The sequence below is a fragment of the Melanaphis sacchari genome, unplaced genomic scaffold (genome assembly GCF_002803265.2).
Source record: "Melanaphis sacchari strain LSU unplaced genomic scaffold, SCAv2.0 Contig59_pilon_pilon, whole genome shotgun sequence".
Lineage (NCBI taxonomy): Eukaryota > Metazoa > Arthropoda > Insecta > Hemiptera > Aphididae > Melanaphis > Melanaphis sacchari.
The window spans coordinates 618,967-642,399 of NW_020271423.1; the positions used below are offsets into that span (position 1 = coordinate 618,967).

Sequence of the window (23,433 nt, forward strand, 5' to 3'; positions counted from 1 at the left end):
TTATAAAATTAAAATTAAAAATATTCTTTTTTATTGGTCAGGTACATCATTATTATATATATTATAATTTTGAATGCTTGTCTAGATTTTTTTGTTTTTTTTTTTTCTAGCTGTATTTTCTACTGTACATGTAAAATGCATCCGACATTGCAAATAAAAAGTTATGATGGATTTTGCAAGGAAATGTCCATGTTCATTGCAACCGATGGATATAATTTTTAAATTATTAGTTCCCAAATATTCTAATATTTCAAATAATATATTTTTATGCATTTTGGTAGATATCTTGCATATTGCGTCTTCAAGCTGAAAATAATAGATAGGTATGTAATTTTATTGTTATTAGTTTGTTGTATATATTTTAATTTAATTTATTTGTTTTTTAAATACATTATCCATAAGGTACCTGATATATTATTTCATATAAATTCTTTGATAGAACCATTAAGAATCCACGACTCTTTAATGACATTAATTTTCTTGATTGTCCTGTATAGCACATAGAGCACTACAATTTTTTGCTGGATTCATTTTTTTCATTTTTCGTGCAACATATCCGCTAAAATTTCTGAATCAAAAACTAATAAGTCCTTAGGAGTATCATTATTAAATTTATTTAATTCATTTATTTTTTCATTTTTTCCAGAAATTTGTTTTGAGTTTATATTATAACTCTCCTAAAGGCTATACATTCATGAGAAAGTTTTTATGTTTTCCTACAGTAAGATCACTTAGGCGATGGCTCCAAAATTTAAATGTAGCTTGTTGCATAAATGAATACATTTTAGAAGTGCTTAAATTTAAATTATCATCTTCACCACTATCAGATAGAGCTGTGTCAATAGTTTTTGATGAAATATTAATAAAACAATTTATATCCTACAATTCCCAAAACGATATGTTTTCGGGTTATGAAGATTTTGGCAATTTGGCAAATTTGATTGATTCACAAAGTATTTTACAGTGTAATCAAGCCTTACTTATAATGTTAAAAGATATAAAACATTCATGGAAATAAGTAATTGGTTACTTTCTTTCAAATGGACCTATTTCAGGATTAAAACTTAAAACTATTATATCAAGTACAATTGACAAAATATATTCAATAAATCTTTTTCCAAAAGTCATTATTTGCGATCAAGGAACAAATAATCAACAATTAAGAAAACTACTTAGCGTGACAAAAAATAAACCATGGATAATTTATGAAAATAATAAAATATTCTTTATGTACGATACACCTCACCCTTTAAAATTGGTTAGAAATAATTTTAAAAAGTATGACTTCAAGCATCAAAACGAAATATACTCATGGACGGATTTTGTAGCTTTTTATAATCTTGATAAAGATAAAGTGCCAAGACTAGCCCCAAAGCTTAAAGAAATACACATCAAGTTGTCTCCATTTTCTCCAATGCGTGTATGTTTGGCAGCACAAACTTTTAGTCACATTGTAAGCTCTGCAATCTTAACACTTGTATCAAATAATCAACTTTGTTCCAAAGCAGTCTATACTTTAAAATTTATCAAGCTGTTAGATAATTTTTTTGATGTGTTTAACAGCATCTCATTTGATGAATGCAAAGTATTTCGCAAACCTCTATTTGAAAATACAATCCATTGGAAATTATTAAATGAAGCACTACAATTTTTTAATGAATTGGAAATAAAAAATGCAATTAATAAACAACTTCCGTGCATCACAGGATGGATTGCAAATATAATATGTTTAAAACATTTATATCCAAGATTTACATGAAAATTTTAATTTTGAGTACCTTTTAATAAGACGCTTAACTCAAGATTGCCTTGAAAGTTTGTTTTCGGTGATTCGTGCAAAGGAGGTAATTACCTATCACGGAATAATTGTGATATTACTGATATTTGGTAGAAGATAGGCTAATAAAATAATCTTATCCATGAAAAATCACTAGAAAAAAATTATCAGACTCAATATAGCGACCTCTAGAGGTAGTACACTTTTTATATTACAACAGATACACAATGCGCGTTCCATATATTCAGTTCAGTGGGTAAAATACGTACGTTTTGGTGTGATTGGAGCTATAGTTTCGGTTTCTGTGGACGGTCGTACTCTTTTGCGATTTGGCGTGTTCTGTGCTTCACATAATGCTGCAGCAATACTTGTTTGAAATTAAAGTAACCTGATCTTTGGTTAGTTATATATAATATGCATGTATCATTTCGTTGATTTTATGTCAATTCGGTATAGTTCCAACAGCATGTCGGCCAGATCATGACCAGAGGTGAGGTCTTTGAACATGAATAATTTTTTTTCTGACATACACCATCTTTTACAAGTGCCCAATAGTTCAACACTGGTATAAGTCGATAAAAAATTAAGAGACTTCCGGTCATGCCAACGAACTAAAGCAATATCATTTTTTGTTTCAATATAAAAATCAAATGATCCTTGACCTTTTTTCAGTTCTTTTTCAGATTTAAGTTTACATTTCCCCATTCTATCTTGTCTGACAGTACCAATACAAAATATTTGTTTTTTTTTAAAGCTATAACAAGTTAAAGTGACGAAAACCAATTATCGAAATAAATTTTAAAATTTTTTCCTTCCGGTAATTCACTAGCTAATGCCATAACTATATCTCCAGAAAATCTTAATCCATAATTCCTTAACCCCTTTCTACATGAATTATTTTTTTCAAAAAAAAATAGATGTATTGATTTGGGTTCAAGATGACATAGAAAAATGCTTAAAAAATATTTTGACCATAATTAACTTTAAAAAAGCCTTAAGTTTAATATGTGCCAAAATTGGCACAACGCGCACTAAAAGTACGTACTCGTATGTGCCATCTTTGGACTTTATGCATTAAAATAATAATGTAGTCAAGTATAACATTTTTATATAAAATAATATTAATTTTTTTTTTTTATTAGTAATAATTAATAACAAACTATATCAACAAAGAAAACAATATAGTAATAACATGAAAACAATTTAAATATAAATAATTAATTGACTTTTTTTAAGGTAACATAAATTTTAACATTTTAATTAATATTTTCTAATATTTTATATTATATTATATTTCTGATACTTCTACGTAAAAATTTTCATTCTGACATAATAAAAATAAAAATTAATAAAACAATATATTTTGTGCATGAAGTGCCAAATATGGTACAAATTATCTGTACCATTATTGCGCGTTGTGCCATATATGGCACATAGTTAATGTTCGTCATAACTTACAAACTATTATAGCTAAAAACATAAAATTACGTTTTTTGGAATCTAGAAAAAAAAATCCTGGTACAAAACATAAACTGATAATTGACGCACCAAACATTTTATTAGGTTTTTATAAGCTATGGTACGCAATTTTAACGCTAGATAGAAGTACCTTAGATACAATTTGTTTAGTTTTTCGTGCCGAATATGGACATGTATGAAGTAATGAAATCGGATAATTATTGAGTGAAATAAACAAGAAATTGTTGTGCCATTTTTGGTACAATATGCAGTAATGTATGTATCTTTTTCTTGGTAAATTTCAAAGTCATACATAATTCCCGATGCCCCAGCTCTAGTTAAAACCTTGAATCCCCATTTTTGAGGTTTATTACACATATATTGTTTTAAATGAGAATGCCCTTTGAATGTAATCATTTGTACGTCTACACTATGTCTTTCTTCAAGTGGGGTATTGTGCATACTACTTTGTAAAATATTTAAAAGTGGACGTACTTTATGTAATTTATCATACCCAATACTATCTGGAGACTTAGCAACAGCATTATTTTCTACATGGAAATATCGTGAAATGGTGTAAAATCTATTTTTGCTCATTACGTCGGCAATTATTTGACCAATAAAAACTCTAGACGCAGGCATTTTCACAACCCCCATGTATATTAAAATTCCGATATATTGTCTTATTTCTAAATATGAAATATTAGGAAAAGAATTGTTTTTTTTTTGCATGGCATATTTGTAGGATTCCACGTGAATTAGATCAAACATTACATCCGAGAAAAATAATTTAAAATATTGGAAAGGCATATAATTTTCAATAGGTGGATTTGGTAGAAAACTTTTCCAAGTAATATCAGAAGCAACAAAATTATTTTTTTCGAATTTTCAATCACGAATTACCTTCTTTGATCTACTCGTTTGAGTCGATAGACCTGGTACATTTTCGATATCATCATCATTATTGTCATGTGCATCTTCAAATTCTTTATTCTGTTCTTTCTATTCTTTCACCCTTTGAGGGCTGGTGACTCATTTTGTCATCATGTTTTTAAAGCCTTCACACAACAGTACCGAGGTGTCAAATATGATATTTGATTGTGCCATTCGATAGGGAATGTTATTTTCTTATATTGGTCATACTGTTACAGTTGCCTCGTGATATATTTTATCAATAATAGTTGTTATTGTTATCATTTTCTATCGATCGATGTGATTCATCAAAACGTATTTTTCGAACATCAAGTTCGGTAAGTTTTACTTATTTTAGAGCTTTGAAAAAAATATTTTTGAATTCTAAGTGTATTGATTAACATAATTTGTGCATTGGAACCTTGATATTATTCGTTAGAAACGAAACGTGTTAGATATTACATCATGATCCCAAATAAGATCAGTGGGCTTATATGTAATTAATAATTTTTTTTTTATACATACATAAAATCCCATTGATTTAGTTTGGCATCATGTATGTTTTTCGTTATTATACAAAGTTTTTTTGTATTCAATTTCAGTTGTTCATCAACATGTGTCACAAACGATTAACTGACGATGAAATTGCAAACTTTTTATTAGTTGGTGATTTGTCAGACATTGAGGAGCTGGATGAAGGGTATGAAGTTAATGTAGATAATTTAGATGAAGTACTTGAATTAATGACAGAGGAAATAGAGGATATTCAAGAAATACAACCTCCTAATAACCCACTTCCAGATGCACATGATCGTCAAGAACTAGTCTTTTTACAAGAAAATGAAAACGATAACGATCTCGAGTATGACTGGAGTAATATTCCTTTAGGAGACTTTAATTTGACTAATAACACTTGGACTACATCATACCCAACTTGCACTTCCTCATTACCAGACCCCCCTATAGAAAATCTATCTCCACTTCAATATTTTAAGTTTTTTGTAGATGACAATATATTTCAAAATTTTGTTGAACAAACCAATTATTATTCATGTCAAGTAACTGGATCTAGTATTAATACAAATATATCAGAAATGGAGCAGTATATAGGTATTCATTTTTACATGAGCATTGTAAAACTGCCAAGTTACAGAATGTTTTGGTCAAGACAAACTACATTTACTATGGTTTCTGATACCATGTCCCGCAACAGATTCGATAAATTGCACACATATTTTCACTTGAACAACAATGATAATATTTTGCCCAGGGATAATGTTAACCATGATAAATTATTTTAAGTTCGCCCATTTATTGAGGCTGTAAGAAATAACTTTAAAAAAATTAAAATCGAAGAATATAGTGCGATTGATGAAATTATAATACCATTCAAAGGTCGATCAAAACTAAAACAGTACAACAAAAATAAGCCTCATAAATGGGGCATTAAAATGTTTGCTATTGCATCAAAAAGTGGTATTGTTCATGATTTTGAGATATATGTGGGAAAAGGCACAATTCAAGAATTACATATGGGTCTTGGTTTAAGTGGTGACATTGTTATGAGACTGTTGGATTGTGTTCCTAAATTTGAAAACCATAAGGTAGCATTTGATAATTGGTTTAATTCTTATGCTCTCCAATGTCGTTCAAACTTTGCTGGAATACAGTGCATTGGAACAGTCAGGGCAAACAGAACAGGAAACTGCAAGTTTACAAGTGATGGAAATATGAAGGTAAAAGGACGTGGAACATATGAATATAAAGTTGACACCACAAACAATATTTTTGGATGCAAGTGGTTTGATAATAAATTTGTACACATGTTATCTAATTACATGGGTGCTGAACCAACTGATATTTTACAAAGGTGGAGTGTATCAAGTAAAAAATATGTTTCTGTTGTAAGGCCAGCATGCATCAAAGAATATAACAATTTCATGGGGGCAATAGATCTACATGACATGTTAGTAGAACTCTATAGAACAGAAAATAAAGTAAAGCGTTATTATTTGAGAATTGTACATCATCTGTTGGACATGTGTGCTGTGAATGCATGGTTATTGTATAGGCTTCACTGTAAACAATTAAATATTGTTAAATATAAAAGTATGTTGCAATTTAAGTCAGATATTGCTGAAGGGCTTTTGCGGGCAGGTAAAGATAAGTTAAAAAAACAAAAAGGACGTCCATCACTAAGAACACCTACACCACCAACTAAAAGAAGAAGACTTTTTGCTGCCCGCCCAAGTGAAGACGTTCGGTTTGATAATGTTGATCATTGGCCGAATCCCATAGATGAGAGACAAAGATGTAAGCATTGTTCAAATTATTCACGTATGAAATGCATAAAATGTGATATATACTTACGCCTAAATAAAAATAAAAACTGTTTTCGGTTGTTCCACACCAAATTGTGATAAAAAGAAAATATGATCTCATAAGCAATTAGGTACCTATGTTATTATTACAAAATAAGTTGTTTTTTTATGATTATTTTTATTATATTATACAATATGTCTATAATAAGTTATATACAAGAAGTCTGAAATTTTATTTATGTTTTATTATGATTTTATTTATGTATAAAGGGTTAAAAAAAAGTTATTTAGAGTTTTTTAAAAGTTGTTTTTTATAAATTGTTTTATTGTAAGTTGTTTTTTTATAAATTGTTTTGATATACAGGAAGTCTGAAATTTAAGTTTTATTTATGGTTTATTTTGATTTTATTATGAATAAAGATTTAAATGCTCAATGATCTGTTTTGACATCATGTATTTTTTGGTCCCAATTATCCACTTAACAAAAAATTTTTTCATTTTTATTTATTAAAACACTCTAATATGTAGAATTGTCAAAAAAAATTTTTTGATTTTGGTTAAATCACTGTGTGGTCCTGAAAGGGTTAAGACTGTCTGCCTTGCCTATCTCATTCAGTTTAAGCGTCACATGTTATTTACTGTATTATACTGTAATATACTTATATTTGTTATAAAATTAAATGGAAATAATAAATCTGATAAATTTTTATTTTGTACCTATTGATTTCTGCTTAATATCAAGTATAAGAACATTTTAATTAATTGTGTTCAACGTACTTCCCCTTCAAATCTCAATCCAGTGAATTTGTATACCAACATCAACATTTTCGTCTTTGTTAGTAAATAATTTCATTGTACTAAAGGGTTATAGTAGTAGAAAGTCAAATAAGGAGATCACCATATTTTTTTACAAATACCATCTGTGTGAAAAAGCATAGTGGACTCCGTGACTGATGTTCTCTTATTGTTCCTCTTAGATTGTTTACTGTAATGTAATATAACAAAAACTTTAGCCACAGCAACGCGTGGCCGGGTCAACTAGTAGTTTTATAGAAAGAAAACTTATTATAGTAGTAAATTAAATAATTAATATTTTGTAGGATAGCCTCTGGACTTTATTATAGCCTCCAGCCTTCTAGGAATTGAATCAACCAGATTAGATGTTCTTTCTGTTGTGATATTGTTCCATTGCTCTTGTAGAGCAATTTTTAGACTTTCCTTGCTTGAATTATTGTGCTCTCGAATTTTTTTATCCAAATGGTCCCATAAGTTCTCAATAGGATTTATGTCTGGAGACTGTGGTGGTGTAACAAGGTATTCTGGTACATTTTTAGACAACCAAGCCTTGACTTTTTTTCAGTGGCGTGTTTAGTAGGAGGTTTGGGAGGTCAATTGACCCTCCGCTCATTTGAATTAGTAATCGACTGGCCTCTCAAAATTAAAAATCCCAAACCTAGTAGGTAATCTAATTCCTCCTGGATTAATGTCATAATATTATGCTTTACGACTCGTAAATAATATTATGTAGTGCATAATAATAGTATAAATATAAATTATAATATTATTTTAGGTAATATTGTGGACTGTGGTACAGTGGCACACCGTAATCGGTAATTCGTATTTCGTATAAGACGCTTTGTTATGAAATGATAACGTCTCTAATAATAAATAACCGAACACAATGTATTGGGAATTCCTATATTTACATTACATGTGCATCAACACTCCTCGAGAGTGTCTACGTTTATAGATTTTCAGCAGTGAGCAGATACTAACAATATTCAATATTGTGTGATAATAAATAATAATAATAACTATGGGTGCTAATAAAATTTTCGTATTTACATTGAGCATATTATAAGCGTTGATTTTATAAAATCGTTGTATATTGTTGTTAATTCTGTTGTTTTGTCTGTGTTTTTTCGCAATTTTTTTAAATTTTAATTATGAAACCCATTCAATCTGACATGAAAAAAAAACGGCTATCTGGTGGAGCTCGAAGAATAATAAAAGAAAAAGAAAAAATGGTTAAAGGAAATACTAGTATTTTATCTTTTATAAATACACATACACCTTCTATATTACAAGGTAAGAATTAAGGTTTTAGTACCTACCAATAAATATTAATTATTTATTATTCACATTATAAAATATATAAATATTACTAATCACTTATCTTTTAAAAAAGGTATGTAGAGTAACTTATTTGTAAATCAATTGGAAAAAACGCAATTTATTATACACAGCAATCAGCATACATTTATTACTGAAGGGCGGATTTTAATGCATTAAAAATGTTTACTTTATTTTGCTTCAATTTTTATAAATTTAAACTATTAAAAACAAAATAAGTATAAGACATTTCTGTTCTAAAATATTAAAATAATAATTTATAAAATAATTTAAACTTAAGTAGGAGTATTTATTAAAAATTAATAATTATAGCTTAATTGCAAAAAATTATTATAGCCCTTATTGTAACCTTTTCTTATCATAAACAATTTTTGTTTCTATAAACTTAATTAATACAATTTTTTAAAATACTATAGCTACCTATTGTGAAAAAAAACATGGTTCAATGTTAAATATCATGTAAATAATATGTAGTAGATAGGTGTAAATAGAAGTAAATATGCTTTGAAAGGAAAATAATTCAGAGTATGCAAATTGATGCCATATTTGACATACCTATAGAGTATAGGTACATATTTTTATCTTTATATTTTAAAAGTTAAAAAATTTATTTCATGCTACCCAGATACTTTATATTAAGTTTAAAGAAAAAAATTGCAAATGCATAATTATTTGCACTTAGTTACAACTTTATTAGTATATAAATAACAATTTTCAAAAAAATTACTGCATTCAAATTGTTTAATTAAAATAATAAAAATACAAATTAGAATAGTAAATTTTAATGTGTATTTAAATTTTTATTTACTTAAATAATTTTCTTTTAGTTCTGCCACAGCCAACAATCACAAATGTTGAAAATAGTTCATCTGGAGAAAAAGATTATGTTCTTAATAATGGTCCATTGCTTATTAACCCGAATAATAGTACAGCTGTTATATCAACAAATGTTGATGAAAATGGAAATAATGATTTTGAAAGTAAACTAAATTGTTTTATTAAAATAATAAAAGTGTAATTTTAATATTCTGCATTAAAATTGTAATATTTTAATGTGTATTTTAAATTTTTATTTACCTAAATTATTTTTTTTTTAGTTCTGCCACAGCCAACAATCACAAATGTTGAATATAATTCATATGAAGAAAAAGATTATGTTCTTAATAATAGTCCAATTTTAAATAAATATACAAATAATGATTTTGAAGGTAAATTAAATTGTTTTATTAAAATAACTATAAAAAAAATATATATAAAAAAAATTTCTTTATCAGGTACTTCAGTACAACCAGATACTAATAAAAAATCACTGGACATAGTCTTTTCATTTTTGATTGATAAATGCCAAGATTTCCCTTCAGATCCATATTTATTCAAAAATATTACGTTGTCGAAGGCATTAATTAGAGCTCTTATTGAAGTAGGTCCTTGTCAGCCAGGAATTGAAAAAAAATTCAAATTTCCAAAAAATGAAAAAGGTAACTGTTTTAATCCAGACTGGTATGATATTAAATCAAGATCCGGCTTCCATTTCAAAAGAAATTGGCTAGTATTTTCTCCTAAAAGTAACAAAATGTACTGCTTTTATTGTTTTTTATTTCGCACATTATCAAAACATAATTCTAATTGGTCTGACCCTGCCGAAGGAGTGAATAATTTTCGTAAAGGACTAGAAAAAATTATCGAACATGAGACATCTAGTGATCATACAAATACTGTAAAAGAATATTTAGTTTTAAAAGCACGATTACAAAATGATAATACAATTATACATAACTTAATGCGAGCAGAAAAGTCTGAAAAAGAACATAATCGTAATGTTTTAAAACGTCTAATTGATGTATCCCTATTTCTTGCAAAAAATGGTCTCCCATTTAGAGGACATAAAGAAAAATTGAATGATGGAAAATCAAATAATGGACTGTTTTTAGAACTTGTTAAGCTTATAGCAAAGTATGATGCAGTATTATGTAAACATCTATTAGAGTCAAAAAGAAACCAAACTTACCTAAGTAATTTAATTCAAAATGATATAATTGAAGCTATGGCTCAAGAAACGTTACAGTTAATATTGAAAGAAGTAAAGATAGCAAAATATTTTTCTATCATAATTGATTCAACTATTGATATCAGTCGAGATGATCAATTTTCCTTAAGTATACGATTTGTGGATCAAGGTGGAATAATTAGAGAACATTTTTTGTGTTTTGAAGAGTTACCAGGGGCTTCTGCAGATAACTTTTTTGATGATCTTAAAAAATGTTTAAAAAAATTTGATTTAGATTTTTCTATGTGTAGAGGTCAGTCGTATGATGGTGCTAGTACAATGTCTGGCCGTTATTCTGGTCTACAATCAAAAGTCAAAGAATTATCACCCCTTTCTTTGTACATTCATTGCTGTGCCCACAATCTAAATTTAGTTTTAATTGATTCTATCAAATCTTCCATCGATGCAGTTTCCTTCTTTGGTACTTTAGAATCATTGTATACTTTTTTAACTAGCAGTTTGCCTAGATTGCATATTTTGGAAGAAGAACAAAAAAAACAAGTAGAAGGTATTGTTTTGACATTGAAAAAACTTTCAGAGACAAGGTGGGCTAGTCATAAACGTGCTGTAGATGCAGTTTATTTTAGTTTACCTGCAATTGTTAAAACATTAAAGAAAATTAGCAAAGGAGAAATTCCTAATACAAAACAAAAAACTGTTTCTGAAGCTCAGGGTTTACTTTTACATATAATAAATTTTAAATTCAGTTTTTTTTTAATTATGTGGAGAACAATTTTAGACAAAGTATACATATTATCAAATTATTTACAGAACTCTTCAATTAATCTATTAACAGCTCATAGCATGATTCAAGCTTGTTTTACTGATATTGACTCTATGAGAACAATTGAAGTATTCATGGAAGTTAAAGAAAAGGCAATAGTGTTTTGCAATGGATTTGACGGTAGAAAGCAGTTTGATGAACCTAGATATAAAAAAATAAAAACCAATTTTGGTGAAAGTACAGAAGTTCAGTCAATAAGTTCAGTTGATGAGCGATTTAGGATCAATACTTATTTTGTCATTTTAGATGCATTTACCAATGTTTTAAAATATCGCTTTGAAGATTTTTCTAGTATTGTAAGAAAATTTGAAATCCTTGATCCAAAAAAATCTTTTGAAGGTAGACCCAGTAATGAAATTTTAGTTGAACCCCTTATAGAACTTTCTACATTTTATCAAATAGATGTTGAACAAGAAAATCTTATTTTGGAGTACAAGTCGTTTTGTTCTATTTATAACCAATTAATTGCAGAAATAAAAAATAAAAAAGTATTTGACAACAATATGTTAAAATTCATGATAGAAAATGATATGATTTCTTCATATCCAAATTTATCAACATTGTATAAAATATATTATACTCTGCCTATAAGTAGTGCAACTGCAGAAAGGTCATTTAGTAGGTTGAAGCTTATAAAAACATACCTCCGTTCTACAATTGCTGAGGATAGGTTGTCTAACTTGGCGGTTTTAAGCATAGAAAGAAATGTTGCTGAAGATATGGATTACAACAATGTTATTGAAACATTTGCCAAAATGAAGAAAAGAAGAAAAACTTTTTAGATGCTCTGAATTAAAATTTGTAAAAAAACGTATTCTATAGAAGAAAATAAAGGTACCGATTTATTTGTTCAACTGTTATTTCTTTAAAAAAAAAGTGTTACCAGTAGTTAATGCTTTAATATATTATTAATGGTTTTAAAAATTTCATAATTTATTATGAAGGTCTTTAAATAATTACCATTTTAAGGTAGTTAGAATTATAGAAGATGTAGAATTATTTACATTTTAAAATTGATAACCTTTTGTATCATTTATTTATATTGTTTTTCACAAAAAAACATGTATGAGTAGGTATAACATATTTTTTATTTAAAGCACTAAGTAATGATTCGAGTTAAAGAGGTATGAGGACATTTTTGTTTAAATAAATATAACTTGCTTTTAAAAAAGTTGCGTGACCTCTAATAAAGGATGGCCTTTACAAAATGTCTCTGACCCACCGTTTTAAATTCCTAGACACGCCACTGCTTTTTTTGCAGTATGTTTGGGATCATTATCCTGTGTAAACACAAAATCGTCTTTGATACCCATTTTTTCAGCACTAGTATTAAGATGTGTCTTCAAAATATTTAAATAAATATCTTGATTCATAATGCCATCAATAAAGTGCAAGTTTCCGACACCCTGAGCACTCATACAGCCCCAAACCATTATAGAACCTCCTCCGTATTTAACTGTAGGCTGTAAATTCTTTAGTTCCATTTCTGCATTCGCTTTTCTCCATACAAAACGTCTTCCATCCGAGCCAAAAATATTAAATTTAATTTCATCTGTAAATATAACTTTGTTCCAAAAGTTATCAGGGCGATTTAAGTTGTCTCTTGCAAAAACAAGTCTCTTTTGTTAATTTTTTTTATTCACAAAATATTTTCGACGAGCTATCCGACTATGGAAATTATCGTTTTCCAAACAATTTCTAATTGTACTTGCACTGACACAAACTTCAGAAAAATTTTCAAGATCTTGTGCTAATTTAGGAGCGCTAATTTTTGGATCCAGCTTGACTTTCCTTATTATCATACGTTTATCGTGGTCTGAAAATTTTTTTGGCCGACCAGGTCGTTGTTTATTTTCGTGACTTACGCTCACTGAATCGATCTATCACATCTTTTACAGTGCTATGAGATCTGTTGACAATTTTTGATATTTGGCGTAATGATTGGCATTGATTATGCAACCGTAAAATCAGTTCTCGTTCAGTTTTGTTCGTCTCACTTTTTTTTTGACCCATCTTGTAATAGATTATATTTCAACAATATTTTGAAGCGAACTAAACTAGAATAATCATTACTAATAAGATGTCTTTTCATTTTACGTTTATCTTATCGTTTTATAATAACATTATCGCAAATAAACAAGTATTTTTGTAACTTAAAATAGAAGTGTACGAATACTTATTGAGCGTTTGTTTTGATAATTGTAGTTTGGTCTTGTGTTGTTCGATAAGTAAAACTATTGCCATGGTATTTTTTTTTGTGGTATGTTTAAAAATAATAAGGGAATAATATGCGAGTGTTGGTGTATCCAGAAAAATAAAATATCTTGGCTAAAAATGTATGCATATTTATTTAAAAACATAAGGTGTACGAATACTTTTTACACTCACTGTAGATTCTTCCCCCCTTATTATACCTTATAATAATTTTGAGCAATTATTTGTCCGATTCTCTCATAACTCCTTAAATATTATAATTTGCAGTGTTTATATACCACCTTCGTCGCCCATTGAGCTTTATACTACTCATCTAAATACAATTGATTTTATTGTTCAAAACTACCCAAACCATAGTTTTATCACTGGTGATTATAATCTTCCATTTATTTCATGGTCAAATGATGCACATGGCCTATGTTTCCTATCGCAAACAATCTCTGAATATACTGCCATTCCTGAAAGAATCGCCATTCACGGATTCTTCCAACATAACTACATATTAAATTCTCACCACTCTCTTCTCGATCTCATATTCTCTAACCTTAACTCCATAACTGTTAAACATGCTCTTGACCCTGCCGTGCCTGCTGACACGTACCATCCACCTTTCTCACTCTCTATAAATCTCCCCATTCATGCTCCTCAATCTGCTTCCCTCAAATCATTTTATAACTTTAGTGAGGCTGATTACATGCAGATCACTAATTTCTTTAACTATTTCAATTGGAAAAGTACCTTTCGGTCATATTCCCTTGATGATTCCATGTCTGTCTTCCTTGATGCTCTCTATAATTCAATTTTAACTTTTGTTCCTAAAATCTCTTTTCGTCCTTCCACTTTCCCGTTTTGGTACACTAAGGAACTCAAAGAACTAGTGTTTGCTAAGTCTCGCGCTCATGCCAAATTTAAGTCATTCCAGTTATTATCAGATTACAAGCATTTTTCACTTCTTCGCGCTAAATTTAAATTCATCTCCAAACAATGCTACCGCAATTTTGTCTCACGTACCGAATCCTCCCTATTACACAACCCACAATACTTTTGGAGTTTTATTAGAAAAAACCACTCTTCTCAATCTATATCTTCATGTGTTTCACTACATGGTAAACAAAGTACATCTCTTCCCGATACTGCTAACCTTTTTGCTGCATATTTTTCCTCCGTGTTCACCCAGCCTTCACCGACTCCATCCCAAACATTACATCCTATCTGCCTCTTTCCGCTCCCGTCTAATGTCTATTTTTCGATCAGTGACGTCTACAATGCTTTCGTTCCCTTCGCAATATTAAGTCTGTTGGTCCTGATGGTATCCAGAGTGATTTCTTGTACAAACTTCGATCTGTTCTTGCAGAACTGTTATGGTTATTGTTTAGGCGTTCTATTGACTCAGGTATTTTTCCATCCGCACTTAATCTTGGCTCTATTGACCCATACTTAAGTCTGGTAGTTCAACTGATGTTTCAAACTATCGTCCCATAACTATTCTCCCTCATTTTATCCATAATATTTGAATCACTTGTTCTTAATTCGATTCGTTCTCCCTTGAATCATATCCTAATTGATGAGCAGCATGGCTTCCGTCCTGGTAGATCAACTATTACTTGTAACCTTAGTCTACATTCATATATATATGATTCTTTTCGCGATAACTGCCAAGTAAATGTAATCTACACAGATTTCACCAAGGCTTTCGATCATGTTGATCATAATCATCTTATGTTGACTCTAGACTCTATAGGAATCGGCGAACCACTACTTTCCTGGTTTCGCTTATACATTACAAATAGGATCCAATGGGTAACTGTTGATTCCACCTCTTCGGACCGCTTTACCCCCTCCTCAGGTGTTCCACAAGGTGCTGTTCTTTCTCCACTTCTGTTTGCTTTATTCGTAAACTCAGCAGACTCCGTCCTCCAGCATGCCCAACTTCTTATCTTTGCTGATGATATGAAAATCTTTTTCCGTATAAAATCCATCTCTGACTGTCATCTTCTTCAAAACGACCTTCAGCGATTAGTTGCGTGGGGTGAATCTTTGGGGCTAGCTCTTAATATAGCTAAATGTTCAGTAATGACTTTTAGTCGTATTAATGCTGTAATCGAGCATATTTACTCCGTAAACAATACCGCCTTAACAACCTGTAATAACTATGTAAAGGATTTAGGATTTACTTTCACACGGAACCTGTGCCCTAATATGCATATTCAGATTATATGTTGTAAGGCTCTTAAACTGCTAGGTTTCATAAACCGTGTCTCTTCAGACTTCCACTTACTCTCCACTCTAAAAACTCTTTTCTGCTCCCTAGTCCGTCCCATCTTTGAGTATGGTTCCGTCCTCTGGGGCCCGTCCACCGCTTCCGCACGTAGCATGATAGAAAGGGTTCAAAGAAAATTCCTCCGTCAAGCTGCTTACAAACTAAAGATAGTCTGTCCACCTCACGATTACACGCCAATCCAACGCCTCTTTTCCTTAGACAGCTTCTCCGATCGTCGTCATTCAGCAAACTTGACGTTTCTATTCGATCTTCTTTCATCTAAAATTGACAGTCCTGAATCATTATCCCGTGTCTCATTTAATGTCCCCTCTCGCCTTACACAATCATCTGTTCCATTTCATATACCTTTCTCTTCCTCAAACTACTATCTTAACTCACCGATCATCCGTCTTATGTGCATTGCCAACACTGACCCTTCATTCTCTCTCTGATATTAAACCACGTTTCCATAAACTATTAAAACTTATATTATTATACTATTATATTCATTTATTAAAGGGTTCGTCCCGTATTGTAAAATAAAATAAAATAAAATAAATAAAAATAATCATTTGTGAATCTCTAACATGACAGAAGCGTTCTCATTTCGATTACAAATTTGAAAATTGAATACAAGGCTTTACATAAGTTTTATTCATAAGAATTAAAAAAACAATTCGATCTTAATTCCAACAAAAAGTATTATGAGTGTTTGAAGTTTAAATTTTAAATGTTTACGGAATACAGGATATTAAAATGGAAAATAACAAGTTGTAGCTATTTTTTTTAAATTTAATATTAATGTTAAGATTAATTTATTTTAAATGATAATATTATTAATAGAAATATTGTCGCCAGGAGAAACATAAAATTTTTCACCCCCTCACAAAAAAAAAAATTACTTTATCAATATTATACAATTATTTCTTTGTTTTTTTTTTTTACTTTACACTAGACTTGAAATCGGTTGTAATTTTTATTATACAAACAAGAAAAAACAGTCTTTCCATTACAAAGAGGAAAAAATTCTTACTTTTTGATGAGTATTATAGTGAATAATAGTTAATAGGGAAAAATAGAGCACTGTTTATATGGCCTTTGAAATACATAATACAAAGATAATAAAGTCTACATTTATATATATATACGTAAATTATATGTGTCAATATTTCAGTTTATTTAATTATTTTGATCGCAACATTATCATAACAACAAGGTATAATAATTATCATATTATTTATTTAAAAATGTTTAACTAGATTCTTATACTGAAATTGTTTAACCATTTTGTTAAAAATACATTTCGTTAATTCTAGGTCGTAGCAAGGATCGTGGGGGTACATTCCTTCGTGTTGTTTTGAACATATCAATGAATGTGTTTCAACTAGACTTAACATCCGTCCTTGCTTATTATACATTCCTAAACTGTATTGGTATATGATCTTCATATTTATCATGTTAATTAATTGTATATAAAAATGTTGATCATTTGATACATCAAAACATGTCATATTTAATAGATTATAGTTATTAATTTTTAATCTCTTTAAAATAGCCATATCTGTAGAACCGTTCCATAATACGATTATTGTTATTTTTTTGTTATATGCTAGATAACGTTTAATGAATTCAGCATTTAAATTATTTGTTCTGGTGTTTATGCTGTTATGCAATTGCCTTAACACTGCAATTTGTAACTCTTGTTTTAAATACATCTTTATGACTGAAATTGCTTTCCTTATTTCTCGATTACTCAGTTGTCTAACATTCTGATTTACGGGTAGTAAAAGAGGTTTTCCCTCCAATTTAACAGTCTTAGAATGACAAAAGCTATTTGAAATTGCACCGGATATTAAAACAATACTGGTTTTGTAGATATTTGTAAATTCGAAATCCATTAAAATAAATTGGTGAGTTTGTTCTCTGAAATTTAAAGTAAAATGATAAAAATTAAAAGCAAATGTAATATTTTTGATAAAAACAAGATCATTTTACACGTTAAAACCAAACTACAAACAAGGTTCTTCAAACCCAAACTGTTCTTCCAATGTAACTAGAAAGCACGTTATTAAATAAAAAAACTGCCTTCTAAAAAAATTGTGAATATCTTAAGTTTTAGGTGCATATGTAATAATGGTAACTTATTTTTAAGCCATGCATTTTATTTTTTAATTAATAATACGTTTGAGATTTTGAAAGAATGAATACATAAAATTTTAGATATTGTATATTTTTTTTTTTTTTTTTTTTTTGAGAAACATCCTCAATAAGAACAAATTAACAATAAGATAATAAAATCACAAAGAATAATTTTATTATTTCAATTATTGTATTAAAACTCTTTGATAGTCTGTTCATATGATTTTTGACATAATATATCAACTAATACAATAACAATTAAACTAAAGTATAAATCATAGTTTTATTGATTTAGCTTTAGGAAAAAAATATCACAAAAACATTGCTGAAATTTAAAATATACAGGTGTGGCGACCGCCAACTGACAAGTTTTGAGGGGCTGTAAAAAACGAATTGTAAAATTTAGAGAAAAATATATTTTTTTTTTCAATCAAAATTAATAGGAAATCATATGTTTAGAAAATTATATCATTAAAAATGGCGGTTATCAGCATCATTAGTGTTATAGATGATCTCTGAAGTTCACGAATGATTTTTAAAACGTTTTCAATGGTATGGACACGATTTCTTCTGTGATTTTCTCTTTGTCTTTTATAGTTTGGGAGTGATTTCTAAAAACTTAACCCTTAAGGTAGCCACTTTAGATAAGTTTTCAACATCACAACATAACGATTGGAAATTACAGTAATGGTCCTGTTCTTTTGCACAAAGAAGTACGGCCTAATCACCCCAAATTGGGGCATAGCAGTTGTCATGAGTTATTTTTAGTACGGAACATTTATCGAACATTTTGTTTATTTACAGTCCTAGAAAGATGAAAATAGGCCTCATCACCATAGACAAATGTTATAAGAAGGATTTGCTAAGAGATTTTTGCGGTTCCTATAGCTGGTAACACTTAATCCTTTGATAAATATTAATTTATATGGATGGAATAACAAATATTAATAAATAATTCTCTTTAAAAAACAATCTCAGATTTTCAAAGCAACCACGTGCTTGAAGCTTGACACCTAATCTAACCGTTCAAGATGCTTTGTACCCATGTCTACTTACTACTTAGAATATATATAGTTTCTCCTAATTACCGAATCCAAAATTTTATTGTGTTAGCAAAAGAACAAATTCGGCACGTGGAATACTAATCCCTTTGTGTAGCAATTACAGAATGGTTATTTTCGTAATACGCGAGAATGATAAAAATTCGACGTCCGATGTCCAGCCATGATTACGATTAAAAACGGCATAACCGGGGAATTAAAAATAGATCACTTATAAAGGCCTATACTTATCTTATCTTAATGATCCTATTAAACTAGTTAGTCAGCTTTGCCACACTCTGTTGTATAAACAATGATGATAATGAATTAATGACGAATCTTAAAATAATTAAACATGAACTCTGAGGTATGTTTTTGAAAATCTACCAATTATTATTTGTTATTAAAACGTAATAACTAATTATAATAAATATTTAGATAGTGCATTGATTTTAGAGCGTTACGAGACGGGTGTGAATTTAATAGTAATTTAAAAAAATTATTCGTGATCATTTTTTTATACTCCTATCCTGACGATAATGTTAACAAATCAATTCATAGTTGATGATAGTGAATGAAATATAATTTACCAATAAAAAAATGATTGACGTTTGAGCTTTCAGATAGAATATATCAAGTGGATGATAAATTATAATGGTTTAAAATTAATTCGAAGAAAAGATTAAATAATGAACTGAAAATAGAAAAATAAAATAATAAAAAAAAAACCCACGAAGATACCTAAACAACGACAGATTTTCCTAATTGAGCATTTGCAAAAAAAAAATTATTTTAGGAATAAGTAGCTTTAAAAATAGTGATGGTTATGCTATTAAAATCACAGTTAAACTTGATTAAACTGAAAATTATTAACTATTTTTATGATTTTATTGACTACTATTCGTCGATTTTTGAAATTTAACATAGGTAGGCTACTTATATTTTGTATATATTATTCAGACTTACGATTTCTTCATATTGGATGTCTTGTACATATTCTGTTTATAGTAAAAACTCGTTGCTTTAAATATGAAATTGCCGTTTTGTGATTTTAACAATTTGACCTATTAATATATTATATATTATACTGAATTAAATAAATACAATGGTATGTATTTCGGCTATTAAAAACTATCTTGTGTTCGGTAATAGATCGATATCTATCCGAATCACTGTAAAATACAGTTTCTGTTGTGAAACATCAGATTATTTTATAAGACTTTGAATTAATCTAAAGAAATATTTAACTGTAAGATGTTAATAATGGTTTTAAATAAAACTATTATTCGAGTTGCTTAGTAACTTCGCGAAGTTAAGAGCTACAAGCATTTCAATAATTTATTATTATTTATACTTTTGTTTTCACACAACCCTACATTGAATATTAGGATTGTCGGAAAATTGGTACGGTTGTTTTGAACATGGAATATTGGACGATCGTAAAAAACCAGGGTTTCTTAAACTTTAAAAAAAACAATCATAAAGTATCTACACATTAGATAAGTACTGCATTAAATTGTAGGAAAGTATTAATCTAATCTACAACGACAAATAACAATATCGATAACGATGAATAAAGATATTATAGTATAGGTTTCATGCGACCTAGTACAACTGCAACGTTCAACTTATTGCCACGTGTCCACAATTTTTAATTTTAATTTTTGTTATAATGGAAAGTTTTAAAACTGAAAAGGGAAATGAATTAATGCCGTACAAGAATTTTACGTATGCAGTTTTAAGAAATAATAATAATACTATTAGGTAGAAATGTTCACAAAATACACCACCGTTCATCAAATTTTGACCATTGATTTAGAGATGAGAAAAATCTGCGGAAAGACGGTTCCGAAAATTTGATCACAAGTCTAAAAGGACAACAGAAGATACGGTGTCTCGATTTCTTGGAGCAGATTGAAAATGACCATTCTTTTTTTAAACGTGTAATTACTGGAGACGAGTTTTGAATATTCGGGTACAACCTAAGCGCCATAGCTAAGAATGGCACACATTAGCTTTACCGAGGCAAAAAAAAGGAAGAATGAGTAAGTCGAAAATAAAAACGATGCTGATTTGCTTCATTGATAGCCAGGGAATAGTTCACAAGGAGTTTGTACCTCAAGGCCAAATAGTCAACCAACATTTTTATAAAGAAGTTTTTGAAAGACTTCGAAAAAGGGTCATTCGGGTGAGACCAAACACCAAAAACACCTGGGTGCTGCATCATGACGACACTGCACTTGTCACACAACCATTTCAATTAACCAATTTTGGCCACCATAATTAATATTCCTACTTATAATACTTACTTATATAATACTATATTTACTTTATAATATCACCTGACTTGAGTCCTAGTGACTTTTTTATTTTTCCTAGAATAAAAATTCACCTTAAAAGATAACATTTTGGGACACTAGAAAATATTAAAATACCTGTGATTGACCTACTGAAAGCTATTCCAGTAATCGAGTTCCAGAACTGCTATGAACAATGGAAACATCAACTCCAGCGTTGTGTGAATTCTTAGGGAAATTACTTTGAAGGAGATAATGTAAAATAATCACTTTAATTTAATTAAAAAATTATAAAAAATTAATCTCATTACTTTATTTACACATCTCATACATGAACTGAAGCGATCGCTTCATATAATAAAGAGGGTGGGTGGTTTTATTTGTACATGTATTTTTGTTTTTACATTATATAATACCAATACTAAATAATTAATTAATAACTAAAAGATCAGCTGGAAAATAATATGCTAAAATCTTCAGTAGTGAATGGGTGTGTAAATATTTTGATTTTGCTTCATTTAAATTTATGACTCTGCGCCTCTGTCAGGAGGTATATCAATCCAACGTAGGCGGATTGTCCAACCAGGTATCGACATACACCAGGTGATGACTGATGGCTAGACCCTCAATAACTGTTTTCGGAATGTACTTATTTATTTTACATACACAAAAGCATTGAGCAGACGACGAGAATTCGACTTTTATAGACTTAAGTTATGCGTTCAAAACAAGTGTAGAGCCACTAAATAAATGGTACCAACGTCCCAAACATCGTTATCACCGGTTTCGTCACGAGACTTAATAATTGACTATTATACTTTTCTAAACAGGATTTTTTTCAAGTCTTGTCTCTGACCCAGGGTATTCACTAACAGCGAATTTCACTCGACCGCTTCAAAGGCGGCTTCTAAACACTAGAATCGAGTTTCACCACCTCCAAGTTTGTTCATAAATGACTACTTTCAATAACACAAAGATAACATTTATTTTATTATACAAAATATTTGTAAAGATTAAAAAAATTTTAATCGAAATGTCAGAAACAGTGCTTGATAACTAAAAACTATTATACTAGATTCTTTAACAATTTTGAATTTATCTTGGTATATTAATAATGCTTTATAGGTTGGTAAATATTATTTATTTATGCAAGACTTTTTCCTATACTTTAATTGTCTAATTAATATTGTTAGTTATTGGGTATTTGTGTAATATAGGGTAGATATTGAAAATGTTTTTGTTGAATTCGAATGTGTCATTGTGACTTAATTGTAACCAACTTATTTCTCAGTGGTTTATTTTATTTTGTTTGGTCAATGATAAGGTTTATTCTATTAAAAAAAATTTAGATCCGTAATCCGGACCTTGGAAGGTAAATCTCTGAAACCCGTTAACACATTGTATTTGACTAATATATTTCTGTAATAGTATATACAGAAAATAAGTCCTCTAACCTATTTTCTACTGTCTTTTGTGTGATTTCTTCACTCAGTTTCGACGCTAACATTGTTGGGCGAACACAACCCCTACAACGATAAACAAAATAACTAAAATAAAGAAGAATATGTTTGGAGCTCGACGAAATCTAGAAATGGATCGTCCTACTCACAACACCCTTACCTACCTAACGAGAGTAGCGCCTCATAGGATACGGAAAGACCCATGGATCATAGACCCATTCGTACAAGAATGTCTAGCAAAATTGATGGAGTCAGACACAGTAATAGAGTTTGGTGAATACACCAGATCCTTTTACACTTTGGAAGGTCACTATTACAACATTTGTAAATATGACATCCTAATAGTGGAACGACCGATCGACTCAGTCTTACAAACGGCGATAAATAACACCACTGACCACTTTAAACTTGAAACTAAAGTGGACGCTATCTCCTGGCATGACCTAAAGTCAGTGCCATTCATTCCAAGCTCATCCGCAGGATGGGGTTACACTGGAAAGAAAGGAGATCCCGGCAACCATGTACTAGCGATATCGAAAGCGGTATCCTCTTTGTATTGGTGGTTGGAAACTATTAATGGACAGACAGCCC

At 29.6% G+C, this 23,433-nt stretch overlaps 3 protein-coding genes across 3 annotated transcripts; 2 read left to right on the top strand and 1 right to left on the bottom strand.

Moving 5' to 3' along the window:
• The first annotated feature begins 11,935 nt into the window (after nt 1-11,935).
• On the top strand, nt 11,936-12,214 carry LOC112600060 (52 kDa repressor of the inhibitor of the protein kinase-like). The gene has a single exon (XM_025347206.1). It carries the CDS (start codon nt 11,936-11,938, stop codon nt 12,212-12,214), a length of 279 nt encoding a protein of 92 aa, XP_025202991.1.
• A 3,382-nt stretch (nt 12,215-15,596) lies between these two features.
• On the top strand, nt 15,597-16,358 carry LOC112600033. Its single transcript, XM_025347167.1, has one exon. The coding sequence runs from the start codon at nt 15,597-15,599 to the stop codon at nt 16,356-16,358; it is 762 nt and encodes a 253-aa protein (XP_025202952.1).
• Nucleotides 16,359-17,147: 789 nt separating this feature from the next.
• LOC112600014 lies at nt 17,148-20,080 on the bottom strand. Its single transcript, XM_025347144.1, has 2 exons — nt 20,052-20,080; nt 17,148-17,829 (listed from the first exon to the last, which is right to left on the bottom strand). Exons 1-2 carry the CDS (start codon nt 20,078-20,080, stop codon nt 17,148-17,150), a joined length of 711 nt encoding a protein of 236 aa, XP_025202929.1.
• Between the last annotated feature and the right edge of the window lie 3,353 nt (nt 20,081-23,433).

Coding starts and splice junctions, on each gene's coding strand:
- LOC112600060 (XM_025347206.1), top strand. CDS start 11,936: ATGTTAAAATTCATGATAGAAAATGATATGATTTCTTCATATCCAAAT.
- LOC112600033 (XM_025347167.1), top strand. CDS start 15,597: ATGAAAATCTTTTTCCGTATAAAATCCATCTCTGACTGTCATCTTCTT.
- LOC112600014 (XM_025347144.1), bottom strand. CDS start 20,080: ATGTACAAGACATCCAATATGAAGAAATC. Junction 17,830..20,051: donor ACATCCAATATGAAGAAATC/GTAAGTCTGAAT, acceptor TTTAAATTTCAG/AGAACAAACTCACCAATTTA.